General features: G+C 66.2%; 4 protein-coding genes across 4 annotated transcripts; 2 read left to right on the top strand and 2 right to left on the bottom strand.

Annotated features, from left to right (window-relative positions):
• Positions 1 to 255: 255 nt before the first annotated feature.
• On the top strand, positions 256 to 1743 carry MICPUN_84056 (tRNA synthetase; the record flags this gene model as incomplete). The annotated part of the gene is made up of 1 exon (XM_002508069.1): positions 256 to 1743. One exon carries the CDS (start codon positions 256 to 258, stop codon positions 1741 to 1743), a length of 1488 nt encoding a protein of 495 aa, XP_002508115.1.
• A 66-nt stretch (positions 1744 to 1809) lies between these two features.
• On the bottom strand, positions 1810 to 2337 carry MICPUN_60519 (predicted protein; the record flags this gene model as incomplete). The annotated part of the gene is made up of 1 exon (XM_002507783.1): positions 1810 to 2337. The coding sequence occupies one exon, from the start codon at positions 2335 to 2337 to the stop codon at positions 1810 to 1812; it is 528 nt and encodes a 175-aa protein (XP_002507829.1).
• Positions 2338 to 2477: 140 nt separating this feature from the next.
• MICPUN_60518 (SNF2 super family) lies at positions 2478 to 8429 on the bottom strand (the record flags this gene model as incomplete). Its single annotated transcript, XM_002507782.1, has 1 exon — positions 2478 to 8429. The coding sequence occupies one exon, from the start codon at positions 8427 to 8429 to the stop codon at positions 2478 to 2480; it is 5952 nt and encodes a 1983-aa protein (XP_002507828.1).
• A 220-nt stretch (positions 8430 to 8649) lies between these two features.
• Positions 8650 to 12606, top strand: MICPUN_60517 (predicted protein; the record flags this gene model as incomplete). Its single annotated transcript, XM_002508068.1, has 1 exon — positions 8650 to 12606. One exon carries the CDS (start codon positions 8650 to 8652, stop codon positions 12604 to 12606), a length of 3957 nt encoding a protein of 1318 aa, XP_002508114.1.
• Between the last annotated feature and the right edge of the window lie 92 nt (positions 12607 to 12698).

Genomic DNA, 12698 nt, shown 5'->3' with positions numbered 1-12698 from the left:
CGCGCGTGCGTTCAACTCTGAATCCGATCTCGGTGTTCGGTTCAACGAGGGCACGGCGCTTCAGGGTTTTTCGGTTTCGGATAGCGCCAGCAGCGCTGGGTCGATCGAAGACACACGCAGAGCGCGGGTTCGTCTGGGCCCAGCAGCCGAGTCGAGTCGACGGCGAGGTTCTCGTGGACCTTCGTCAGCGCTGTAGGAGGCTCCCGGAGCGAGATGTCCGCCCCCGTCGACGAGGTCGCCGCGGGCGTCGCCTCCATGAGCACCCGCGACGATCAGCCATCGGAATCGGCGAACGCCGGCGGCGAGCAGGTCGTCACGCCTTGGGACGTCGCGGGAGGCGCCGACGGCAAGATCGACTACGCCAAACTCGTCAACGAGTTTGGATGCTCCACCATCGACGACGCGCTTATCGCCCGCATCGAAAAGGTGACGGGCTGCCGCGCGCATCCCTTCCTCCGCCGCGGCATGTTCTTCGCCCATCGCGAGCTCGACCAGATCGTCACCGCGTACGAGAAGGGGGAGAAATTTTACCTCTACACCGGCCGCGGGCCGTCGTCCGAGGCCCTGCACCTCGGCCACCTCATCCCCTTCCACTTCACCAGGTGGCTCCAGGAGGCTTTCAAGGTGCCCCTCGTCATCCAGCTCACCGACGACGAGAAGTTCCTGTGGAAATCCCTGAAGCTCGAGGACGCCAGGCGGCTGGCGCGGGAAAACGCCAAGGACATCATCGCGTGCGGATTCGACCCCAGGCGCACGTTCATCTTCTCCGACGTCAACTATATGTGCACCCCGTTCTACCTCAACGTGCTGAAGATCGCCAAGTGCGTCACGTTCAACCAGGCGCGCGGCATCTTCGGCTTCTCCGGCGAGTCCAACATCGGCCAAGTCGGCTTCCCGCCCACGCAGGCGGCGCCCGCGTTCCCCGACTGCTTCCCGCACCTCTTCGGCACCGACAAGAAGTCGCTTCGATGCCTCATCCCGTGCGCCATCGACCAGGACCCGTACTTTCGCATGACACGCGACGCCGCGCCCCGCATCGGCGGGTACAAGCCCGCTCTCATCGAGTCTCGATTCTTCCCCGCGCTGAAGGGCGAGAGCGGAAAGATGTCCGCGTCCGATCCCACGTCCGCCATCTACGTCACGGACACCCCGAAGCAGATCAAGGACAAGGTGAACAAGTACGCGTTCAGCGGCGGGCGGCTCACGGTCGAGGAGCACAGGGAGAAGGGCGGCGACTTGGAGGTGGACATCAGCTGGAAGTGGCTCAATTTCTTCATGGACGACGACGACAAGCTGAGGACGATCGGCGAGGCGTACGGCAGCGGCGCCATGCTGAGCGGCGAGATCAAGAAGGAACTCGTGGAGTGTCTCACGCCCATGATCGTCGCGCACCAGGAGGCCCGGGCGAAGGTCTCGGACGCCGTCGTCGACCAGTTCTTCAGCACGGCGCCCCGCGATTTCGACTCGATGTTCGGCGAGCTCGTCGGAGACGCCCCGGCTCCCTCGGAGGGCCCGGTGTCGTTCCAGGGCGGCGAGAACCTCGTGGCGAGCAACGCTCCGGTTCCCGCGGTCGCCGGCGGCGAGGGGAATGAGGGTGACGACGCCGGCGCGGCGGCGGCGGGGGGCGACCAGCCGCTGTCGAAAAGCGAGCTCAAACGCATCGCCAAGGAGAAGCAGATTGCGGAGAAGAAGGCGGCCAAGGCGGCGGAGAAGGCCGCCAAGGCTGCCGCGGCGGCGCAGTGATCGCGTTCGCCGCGCTCGGACCGCTACTATTAATACAACATCGACCTATTATGATACGCCGCTCGCTCAGTCTTCGGCTCGCAGCCCCATCGCCGCTCTCAGCCTCGGGGACCGCTCCTTTTTCCGTCTCTTCTCGGTGTGCCTCGCCCACGCCAGCGTGCACGCGGTGGCCATGAACGCGGCGCCCAATCCCAAGCGCACGTTTCCCGCGAACGACCGAAACCCCAGCGTGCGGAACCTCCACAAACCAATCGGGTCCTTGTCTCCGCCCCATCTGCGTTCTCGCCAGCGGTAGAACTCTTCGCGCGAGTACGCGTCGCTCATGGGGGTGTACCCGTCCGACGACGGCGCATACCGACCTCCCCCGCCGCGTGATCCGAATGAACCGGACGAGAGCATGTTTCGCGCGTGGATGACGCGATTGAGGCTCTCGGGGCTGCCAGCGACGCCGGAAGTATCCGGGTGGTTGGTGAAAAGCTTACGGCGATAGGCGCGGTCGATGGACGAGGCGTCGTGGCGGGTGGACGGGTCGAGTCCGAGCGCGCGGAGGCACGCATCCCTCGTGAAGGGAAGCGGCTCGTCCTGCGGGGCCATCGCCGTCGTGCGCGAGAGTGTCCTCCGATACAGTCTACGGGCGCATCGGGAAGTGTGTCTACGTCATCGTTTTGATGAGTGGGCACCGCCAGGTTCAGGTGAGAACTTGGATTGGATGTTATTCACAAATGGACGCGGCGTCACATGGCGATGAAGTCGCCCGTGGTCGGCGTGTTGACAGCCCGAGGTCGCTCCTGGTCCGCCGCCGGCGCGGGCGTCTTGAAGAACCCGAACAAGGACGTCTGTCCGGGGCCCAATCCGCTCTTGACGCCGCCGACGCCCGACTTTTTGAAACCCCCCGCCTTGCCGAAACGAACCATCCCGGTCGACGACCCCGGCGTGAGAAACGAAGAGCCCTGAGGCTTGGCCGCGCCCGCGGGAGTCCTGACCCCGCCGTTGACGTTGCCGTTGGCGTTGGCGTTGAGCGAGGTGAGCACGCACGAGGTGAGCGGATCGTCGTCTTCGGAGATGCCAAAGTCGAGCGGTTTAACGACAGCCGGCGCGGGCACGGCTGCGCGCTCGACGGCGGGGGATGGGTCTCGAGGGGGCGCCACGACGCCGATTCCGAGCTCGACCTCTGCCTCGGGCTTAGGGTCGGGGTCGGGGGCTGCGGCGGCCGCGGCGGGGATCTTCTCCGCGCCCGCGTCGTCGACTTCGCCCGCGGCGGCGACGACGACCGCGTCCTTCTTTTTGCGCCTCTTCTTCGGCTTGACGGCGTCGTCCCCATTCTCGCCATCGGCGACGGCCCGCTTCTCCTTCGGCATCTTCTCCTTCTTTCGCTCGCGCTCCTTCTTCGGCTCGCGCTCCTTCTTCGGCTCGCGCTCCTTCTTCGGCTCGCGCTCCTTCTTCGGCATCTTCCCCTTCTTGGACGTCATGAGAGCCCCGAACGCGTCGACGATTTTTGGTTCGTCGACATTCTCGGCTGGCGCGGCGCCCTCATCGTTCGTCGTCGCCCCCGCGGCGGGAGAAGTATGTCGTGATATCTCCGCGGGGGCCTCCCCGTTTCCCTGGTCCTGTTTGGGCTTCGGGTGGCTTTGGGTGGCTTCGTCGTTGACGGCGGCGGCGGCGGCGGCGGCGGCTTCGTCGTTGACGGCGTCGGCGGCGGCGGTTTCTTTTTTAGGAATCTTAAACGCAACCTTGAGGTTGCCGCCGCCGGTGAGGGAATCCTTGAACTTTTGCGCGTTCTCCTGGTCGCGCGCCAGCCGCTCAGCCTTGCGAATCTCCGCGAGCTCAGCCTTGGTGGGCTTCTTGGGCTTGGGCTCCTTGACGAGCTTGATTTTGAGTTCCTTCTTCGCGGGCGGGTCGATGAGGTTCTTGAGCAAACCGAGGATGCGTCGTTTCAGAGTGTCGCGACCGGGCATGCGTTTCGGGCCCTCGTCCGCGATTTTATTCGCCTCCTCGAGCATCTCCCTGCGTTCCTTGAGCTTAGCCTCGTGCGTCTCCTTGTCGTTTTCGTCGTTGAGCGCCTTCTTAGCCTCCTCGTGGACGGCGTTCGCAGCCTTGACGCGTTTCGAGTGCTCGGCGTCCGCCTTTTTATCCTCGTCCTCGTCGGGCGCGACGACGTCGTTCATCGCGAACCAGAGGGTCTTATCCTTGAGGATGCACTCGAACTGGGCCTCGAGATCGGCTTGCGACCAAGGGGAGAAGCCGTAGCGGAGGGAGCCGCGGAGCAACGCGGCGTCGCACTCCTTGCCCCACCACCGGGACCAACCCCCCGAGGTTGGCTTCATCATCTCGGAGAATTCAAACTCATCCTTCTCCGGCGGCGGCTCCGGGCCGTCCGTCTCATCGAAAGAACCGGGCGCGGGCGCGTACTCCGGCGCCTCGATCGTCCCCGCGAGCGCGTTTCGCTCCTTGATCGCCTTCGTTCCCCTCGCCCATCCGCTCGACATGCGCTTGTACACGCAAGGTCGGCCGAGGGACGAAAACGCGGCTGGCGGGAGCGAATCTTCGTGCGAGTTGAGCACCCCTTCGCAGCACGCGATGACGGCGTCCCATGTGGCGCGGGTCATCCCCACCGGGACGGCCGTGTCGGCGTCCTCGTCCGCGGCGTTCATGCGCGCGCGGAGCTCGTCGGAGAGGTTGAGGCACGACTTGGGGGCGGTCTCGGTGCCGCACCTGCCCTTCTTGGACGACGCGCACACGGCGCATCGCTCAACCTTGCCGCCCTTTCTGCCGTCCTCCGCCTCTGACTTGGCTTCCTGGGACTCCTTGCAAATCTTACCCACGCCGTCCACCATGTCGAGCAGCGCCAGCGCCACGGATTTGCACTCGGAGAAGGTCCTGTTGTCCTCGAGCGAGCCCGACTGGCGAGCCTCTTTGACGGCTCTGACGCAGTCGTTGTTCCTGCCGGGGCCAAACGTGAAGAGCGCCTCTTCGATCGCCTTGATCTCCCTGTCGACCCAGCCGTCGCGGCGCTCGCTCTCCACCTTGGCGCGTTTGGTCCGGCGCTTCGCGGCGCGCGTCTCGCGGTCGTCCTCGCTCTCGGAAGACGAGTAGTCATTCTCCGAGTCGCCGCTTTTTTCGCCGCGACGGAAGGCGCCAAAGCCGATGCCGCGCGCTCCCTCCTTGTACATGCCAATCTTGGCGCGTTTGCGCGGGCCCTGGACGCGGAACCTGGCGTCGACGCCCCACGCGGCGTCGTTCGCCGCCTCCTCCTCGCGGCGCTTGACCGCCTCCGGGAGCATCTCCTCCCAGAATTTCTCGCTCTCGACGTCGATGTTCTTGGCGTCGCCGACATTGAAGGTGGCGGTGCTGAAGGTGTTACCGGCGCGAGACCCGATGGCCCGATGCTCCGCGCGGTTGTGAAGGATGGAGTCGATGTCCTCCTCCGCGAAGGCTCTCGCTTCCTCGCCGGACGCGTCGCGCAAGGCGCCGTGGACGCCGTACTTGAGAAGCTCGTTGATCTTCTTGGCGTCCTCCTTCGCCTTGCCGGCGCCGAAGCCGCCCTCGCCGCCGCCCAGCACAGCCTCGTCCAGGCCGTACTTCTTCGAGGACGTCTCGAAGAGCGACTGCTCGTACGTCGCCTTGGTGACGAGGCGGTACACCTTGACCTCCTTCGTCTGGCCGATGCGGTGACAGCGCGCCATGGCCTGCAGGTCGTTCTGAGGGTTCCAATCGGAGTCGTAGATTATGGCGGTGTCTGCGGCGGTGAGCGTGATACCCATGCCACCCGCTCTGGTCGACAGGAGGTACACGAAGCCCTTGCCCGGGGTGTTGAATCGATCGATTCCAGCCTGTCGATCAGCCTGCGACGTGCTGCCGTCCAAACGCTCGTGTTCGTATCCCATGAGGTCGAGGTAGTCGCTGAGGATGTTGAGGACGATGGCAAATTGCGAGAAGATGAGAACCTTGTGCCCCTCAGCCTTGAGCTTCGGGAGGAGCTTGTTCAGGAGCATCATCTTACCGCTGGACTGCGTGATCATGTCCAGCGGCTGTGGGGGCGCCGGTGCGGCCGGGGGTTCGAGTCCCTTCTCGACCGCTTCCTTCGCAGCCTTCTCCGCGGCGAGCTCGACGGCGCGCTTCTTCTTGTTTGCGAAATCCTCCTCCATCCCGTCGCACAAAAACGGGTGGTTGCAAACCTTCCGAAGTTCCATGCACAGGTTACGAAGCTGCGGCACGTTCTTGCTCTTGTTCCCATCCATCAGCACGTGCACCTGCTTCTCGTAGATCATGCGGTAGTACGCGCGCTGCTCCGGGGTGAGCTCGACCCAGACGACAATCTCCTCCTTGGCCGGAATCTTCTCGACGTCCTCCTTCATGCGGCGGAGCATGCGGGGCTTGAGCACCTCACGCAGTCGCATGACCTGCTCGGCGTCCACCTCCCTGCCGCCGCCGTCGAGCATGCTCTCCTGAAAGTGCTCCCAGCTCGGGTACTTCTCCGGGTCGAGGACGTGCATGATGCCGAAGAGTTCCTTGACGTTGTTTTGAATCGGCGTTCCCGTGAGCAGTAAAAGCCAGTCGTAGCCAATCTCCATGACGGCTTTGGTGGTGAGCGAGTTGACATCCTTGAGCTTGTGAGCCTCGTCGCAGACGCACGCGGCCCACTCGAACGACGCGATGAGCTCCGTGAGCCTGCGTGCGGTCTCGAAGGATACCAGAAGGACGTCGAACTTCGCCGGGCCCTTTCCGGGTGCCTTTCCGGGGAACCAAAACTCGGTCGACTCGATGATCTCGCGATCCTTCGCGTTGCCGTCCATGAGAACGACGTTCATGTCCGTCCACTTCTCGATCTCGCGCTTCCAGTGTCCCAAGGTGGTCAACGGCGCGATGACTAAGAAAGGCCGAGGCGCGCGTAACTGCTCGGTCCGGACGTGCTCCATGACTGAGATGCACTGCGCCGTCTTACCGAGGCCCATCTCGTCGCCCAGGATGACGTTGGTGCGCCGGCGGTAGTTGCCGATCATCCACTCGAAGGAGGTCACCTGGTAGTCCCGGAGGGTCATGCCGTTCTTGAACGCGGGGGGCTTGGGTTTCGCCGGGGGTTTCCCGCCGGACTTTGCGCGCTCCGCGGCGGCGGCGTGAACCTTTCGTTTGTCCTTGACGGAGTTGCGAAGACGAAAGCGAGAAATCTCCTTCGCGTCGACGTCGGATTTGAGCCAATCGGCCGCTTCCCACGTGGCGTCGGAGTAGTTCAGACCGCGCCACTTGACGAGGTACTCCGCCTTCTCTGCTGACGCGGATTCGTCGGAGCGTTTCGAGTGCGGGGAATCGTCGGCGTCTTCGTCGTCGTCATCCGCCTCTCGCTCGTCGATGATTCGGTCTATGAGCAAATAGTCGGGGTGGAACCCTTCTTGACACGAATCCGGATCGACGCGGTACTGGCGCTGGAAGTTGTTGAGCTTGTACTTGCCCTTGGCATCCACGACGCCGCCCTCGGTCTCCCACGATCGGCGCCTGTGCGAGCACCCCTCCCACTTCACGCAGTACAGGAGGGGCGGCAGCGGCGCCTCCTCCTCCTCCTCCTCGGGTTCCGCCTTTTTGCCCCGCTTCTGCTTCTTCGGCTTGGGTTTGACGGGCTTCTTCTTCTTCGGCGTGGGCGGCGCCCACTTCCCCTCGAGCACGAGCTTCGCGAACGCCTTGGCGTCGTCGCTTCCGAGCTCCTCGAGCTCGGCCGCGTCGATATCGCCCGGCTCGAGCGCGAGCAAAATCTTCTCAATCTTGTCCTCGTCCTCCTCCGACTCGTACCCGTCGTCGCCCGGTTTGAGCGGCGCGGTCTCGCCAGCCTCCATCAGGTCGCTCATGTCGTCGTCGGAGGACACGTCCTTGTATTTAGCGGCGTTAGCGGCGGCTTTACGCCTCGGCGGAGCCTCGCGGGGCACGACCTCGATCGGGATGGATTCGACAAACTCTCGAGCTTGAAACTCCGCGGCGAACCTCTCGGCGTCTTCCGGTGTCATCCCGTCCCTCTCCAGGTACCGCTGAACCGCGATCTTGGACCTGAGCAACGGGGCGTCCTTCACCGGGTGGTAGTGACCGGTGGCGTCGCAGTTTTTGAAGGGGTAGTACTCCCCCTCGGCGTCGTAGAGCTGGAAGGTGAGGTCGATGTGCCCGGTGCCGGGGCGCGCGGAGGATTGCACGTAGACGTCGGCGGCGTAGTGGACGAATCCGTCGCCGATGACCTTGCGCGTCTGCTTGGGCTTGGGCTGGTCGCCGTCCGCCGGGTCGGCGGCGTCCTCGACGTCGTCGGGATCGGGCGCGTTGTCCTCGGCGTCCATGTCCGCGCCCGAGTCGTCGGCGTCCTCGTCGTCCCCCGAGTCTCCGCCCCTCTTCGCCTGCATCTTGGACCTGCCCTTGGAACCCTTGAGCTTGCCCGGCTTGGGCGCCTTCTTAGCGGATGGCGCGTCGCCGTCGACGTCCATGGGGTCATCCGGCGACGCGGGCGCATCGGCGGTGGGCTTGGATACGACGGCGTCAGCCTCGGGGGCGCGCGTCCCCGCGATCTCTTCTGCGGGATCGGTCACGTCCGACCTGGCGGGGCCCTTCGGCGCGCCCGCGGATGCGAGCTGGCTGGCGACCTTTTTGTCGGCCGCGATGCGCGCCGCGGTGGCGCCGCCCTCGTCGGGGCGCGCCGCGGCGGAGTCCGCGCCCATCGTATTCCTCGGACGAAGAGACGGAGATCTCCCTGGGTCCGTGCGTGTGGCAGCGTGATGACCTCTGTCGTTTCCTCGTTCAAACCTCGAAATTCGAATTGGTGTTTCGGCCACGCGGGTACGCTGGTATCGAAGCAGTGTTTGTTATGCCCGACGATTACCCTAATAAACGGGCGCTGCAGAGAGAGGGGCGCGGAGGGCCGACGAGATCCGAGCCGCGATGCCCGGCGCTTCACGCTCCGGCGCCGCGTCCGGCAGCGGCCAATCGGGCGGCGAGAGCACGTGGGCCAGGGACCAGGCTGTGGAGCTGCTCAACGGCGCGAAGCTGTCCACCGATGCGGCCGCGAAGTCCACTCACCTGAAGCAGCTCGCCGAGCTCGTGATCCGCAAGGACCCGTCGCTGCTCGGCGAGTTCCTCGAGCCCTTGTTGGAGCTCCAGGTGGATCCGGCGGTGGCCGTGCGCAAGACGCTGGTGAGCCTGTGCGAAGAGATCGCGACGGGGAATCCGCAGCACCTCGCGAGGTGCATCGCGACGCTCCGGGCGTTGCTCAAGGATGCCGCCCCCGCGGTGGTGAAACAGGCCGCGAAAGCCTCCGGCCCGGTGTTCCGCGAGGCGCTCATCGAGGCGGCGACGAAGGGCGAGGGTCCCCGGGTGCCCAAGGAAGTCACCGACATGTGGACCGCCGCTAAGGCGCTGAAGGACGACGTCCGGAGGCTGGTGCTCGCCGATCGCGTCAACGACGGGGTGCGGATGCAGGCTGTCAAATTCCTCGAGCTCGCCGTCGTGCTCTTCCACGGCCGCGAGTGGGGCGCGGGGATCGTGCGCGACGGCCACGCCACCGTCTCGCTCGACGCCCTCGCCACCGAGGCGGACGACCTCATGGGCGTCCTGCTCGAGTGCCTCAAACCGGAGACGTGCGCCGCGCAGGCGGGGACGGTGACGCTGGTCATGATCGGCGCCGCCACGTCGGTGATGGGCAAGCTGCCCATATACACCGATTTCGCGCTGCCGGCGCTGCTGGAACTCGCGGCGGCGAACGTGGCGGGGGACGCGGGGGACGCCAAGAGCGCCGCCACCGCGTCCATGGCCAAGGAGCTTCGATCGACGCTGTTGAACGCGCTGAAATCGAGCGGCGAGCGAAACGAAATCGCAGAGTACAAGTCTGAGCTCGTCACCGCGCTTCAGGAGCTCGGCGCGACGGAGGAGGTGGAGACGTGGCGACGGCAGGAGGAGCGCGCGGCGCAGAAGCGCAAGGAGCGCGAGGAGCGCGCCGAGCAGGAGAGGGTCAAGCGTCAGCGCGTCGGCGCCGGCGGGACGGGACGAGGTTTCGAACTGGCGCCCGACGAGATCGAGATCGAGACGGCGACGCCGCCCGATTTGATGCGTCAGGTGCTCAGCACGATCGGCACTCTCGCGGAGAACGACCGCGCGATGCTCCGCGCGTTCGTCACGCAGCTCGCCCCCGACGTCCTCGCGGACGTGGTCCTGTCGCAGCTCGCGAACACCGATTCGGTGAACAGGCGGACGATGATCGACGTCGAGGCGGGCGCGGGGCGGGGCGTCGAGACTTTCGTGCTCGACGCGATGGCGGCGCACGAACGCGGCGATCACGGCGCTACTAGGGCGCCGCGCGCGTTGACGGACAAGGAGAGGCTCATGATGGGCGCCGGGGACAGCGACGGCGACCTCGCGCATCTCGTCGCGGACGACGAAGGCGACGCGGAGATGGAGAACGCACAGCTGGCGGCGGAGGAGGCGGACCGAGGAAGGTCGGGCTCTAAGAAGGGATCCAAGGGGAAGAAGGGATCCAAGGCGGCGGACCTCGGCGAGACCAAGTGCGCCGCGTTGACGGCGGAGCAGGTGCGGCACCACGGCAAGGGCGCGTTGACCCGAATCGTGCAGGCGGCGGACCCCGGCGGACCCGTCGCGAGGATGGGCGGCTTGCGGCTGCAGAACGTCTTGCTGACCCGGCTCGCCTGCGCCGCCGTCGCCGCCGCCGCGTCCGCGGAGGGACCGGACGCGGCGGGCGCCGTGGGCGGCGCGGCGTTGCACCACGGCGGCGGCGGCGGGGCGCTCGCGGAGACGGCGTCGTCCGCGGCGCTCATCGCGGGTGCGCAGACGCCCTCCGCGGGTATCCTGGAGTACCTCGTCTCGGCGCTGCCCGACCGCGGCGCCGCCTTTGCCGCCACCCGGCTGTTGGGCGCGATCTTCGTCAACCAGACCCTGGGCCTGATGGGGACGACATCCGACGGGGGCGAGAAGGAAGCCGAGTCGTCGTCCGCCAAGGATAAGGCGTCCAAGACTTCTATCCATCGCGTGGGTCCGTACGCGAGGACGCTGATGACCCTCGCGGTGGGACTCATCGACTCCCAGACCCCGGCTCGCAGGGAGCACTTCACGAGGCTTTTACTCGACGCGCCCGCGATTCCGCCCCCGGCGATTGCGCTGCTGAGGGCGACGTGCGCGCTCCCGCCGCAGGGACCAGCGCGGAAAGAAATCAAGCGCGAGGGAGACGACGCCATGGACGTGGACGCTGACGTGGATACTGACGTGGACGCGTGGGGCTTTGGCGCGTCGGCGGACGGCGAGACGTTTTCGTGGGCCGGGACGCCGCTGCCGAAATCTCCGGAGTCGCTCTCCGTGGCGCTCGAGACGGTCCGATGTCTCATCGAACGCCGACCCGTGGTTCGCGCGCAGTGCCTGGAGATCGCGCTGGAGTGCGCGGTTTCGCCGAACGAGGACGTGCGAACGCGCGCGGTTCGGTTGGTGTCGCAGAGACTCCACGGCGTCAAAACCTTGGCGACGGGCATCGAGGCTTTCGCGCTGCATCACCTCGACGAGGCGAGCGCCGAGGGTAAAAGAGCGCTGGAGGAGGCCACGCGACTGGCGGAGAAGGCGAGCGAATCGCTCGCACGCGCCAAGGAGAAAAAGGTAAAGGCGGAAAAGGAACGGGCGATCAAGGCTGCGAAGCTCAAGGCGGAAGCCGAGGGTCGCGCGTACAAGCCCGGCGACGAAGACGGACCCGCTAGCTCGTCGGTCACCGAGGAGGACGCGCGGAAGAAGGAGGAGGCGGCGGCGGCGGAGGAGGCGGCGGCGCGGGAGAGGATGACGTCGGTGGCGGTGGGCGACGCCGTGCGCGCCACCGCGAGGCACGTCGCGCTCTTCTGCGCGCTGTGCAACCGCAACAACTCGCTCCTGCCCCGGCTGTTTGACTTTTACGCGAAATTGCCGGAGATTTTGCGCCCCGCCGTGGTCGAGGGCGTGGCGTTCGACTCGCTCGTCAGGCACGTGGGTCCCGCGTGCGACGCGCTGGTCGCCGCCATCGCGCAGCCCCCGCGCGGCGCCGAGACGCTGGTGCGCAGGGCGGTGGAGGTGCTGGCGGACACGTCGGAGTATTCCGAGGCTGAGGCGCAGGCGCTGGCGGCGGCGGCGCTGGAAGCCGGCGAGGAGGCCAAGCCCCCGCCGCCGAAGCAGGCTCCCGCCGCGCTCATCGCGGCCGTGGAGAAGCTCGCGGCCGCGAACGGCGACGACGTCACCTACCTCGTCCCCCTGCTCGGATCGTTCGACGCCAAACGCGTCAAGGCGCTGATGCCGCGGCTGGTTGGCTCCGCCCCCGAGATCTTCTCCGCCGCTTTGGACAGGCTCACCGCGTCGATCCCGCCCAAGCCACTCACCGCGCCGGAGATCATCGTCGCCCTGCACGACGTGGACCCCGCGAGGGACGGCGTGCCGCTGAAACGAATCATCGACGCGTGCGGCGCCTGTTTCGAACGACCGGATGTGTTTCCCGCAGAGGCGCTCGCCGCGGCGCTGCAGAAGATGGTCGAGTTTACGCCGCTGCCGCTGCTCTTCATGCGCACGGTGATACAGGCGGAGACGGCGGCGCCCACGCTGCGGGAGTTCACGCTCGGGCTGTTGAGGACGCTCGCGAGGCGGCAGGTGTGGAGGATGGATCCGAAGATTTGGGAGGGGTTCGCTCGATGCGCCAAGCGATCGGCGCCGCGGTCGTTTCCGCTGCTGTGCGAGCTGCCGCCGTCGGCGCTGGGCGAGATGTTGGGTAAGTTTCCCGCGATGCGGCAGCCGCTGCTGGCGTACGCGAGCGCGCCGGCGGTGCAGTCGGGGATATCGAGGGCGATCATGGCGGTTCTGCAGGAGGATAAGCAGCAGCAGGGGTGAGAGTGGCTCTCGTCGAAGAAGAAACAACAGTCACATGGTTCTTAAGTGTTACAGCAAACTCGCCCTACTAACTAGCTACTCCGGCCAGACGC

Source organism: Micromonas commoda, chromosome 8 (genome assembly GCF_000090985.2).
Source record: "Micromonas commoda chromosome 8, complete sequence".
NCBI classification, from domain to species: domain Eukaryota; kingdom Viridiplantae; phylum Chlorophyta; class Mamiellophyceae; order Mamiellales; family Mamiellaceae; genus Micromonas; species Micromonas commoda.
Note: the sequence above shows the minus strand (reverse complement) of the source record. Positions and strands in the feature narration are given on the sequence as shown.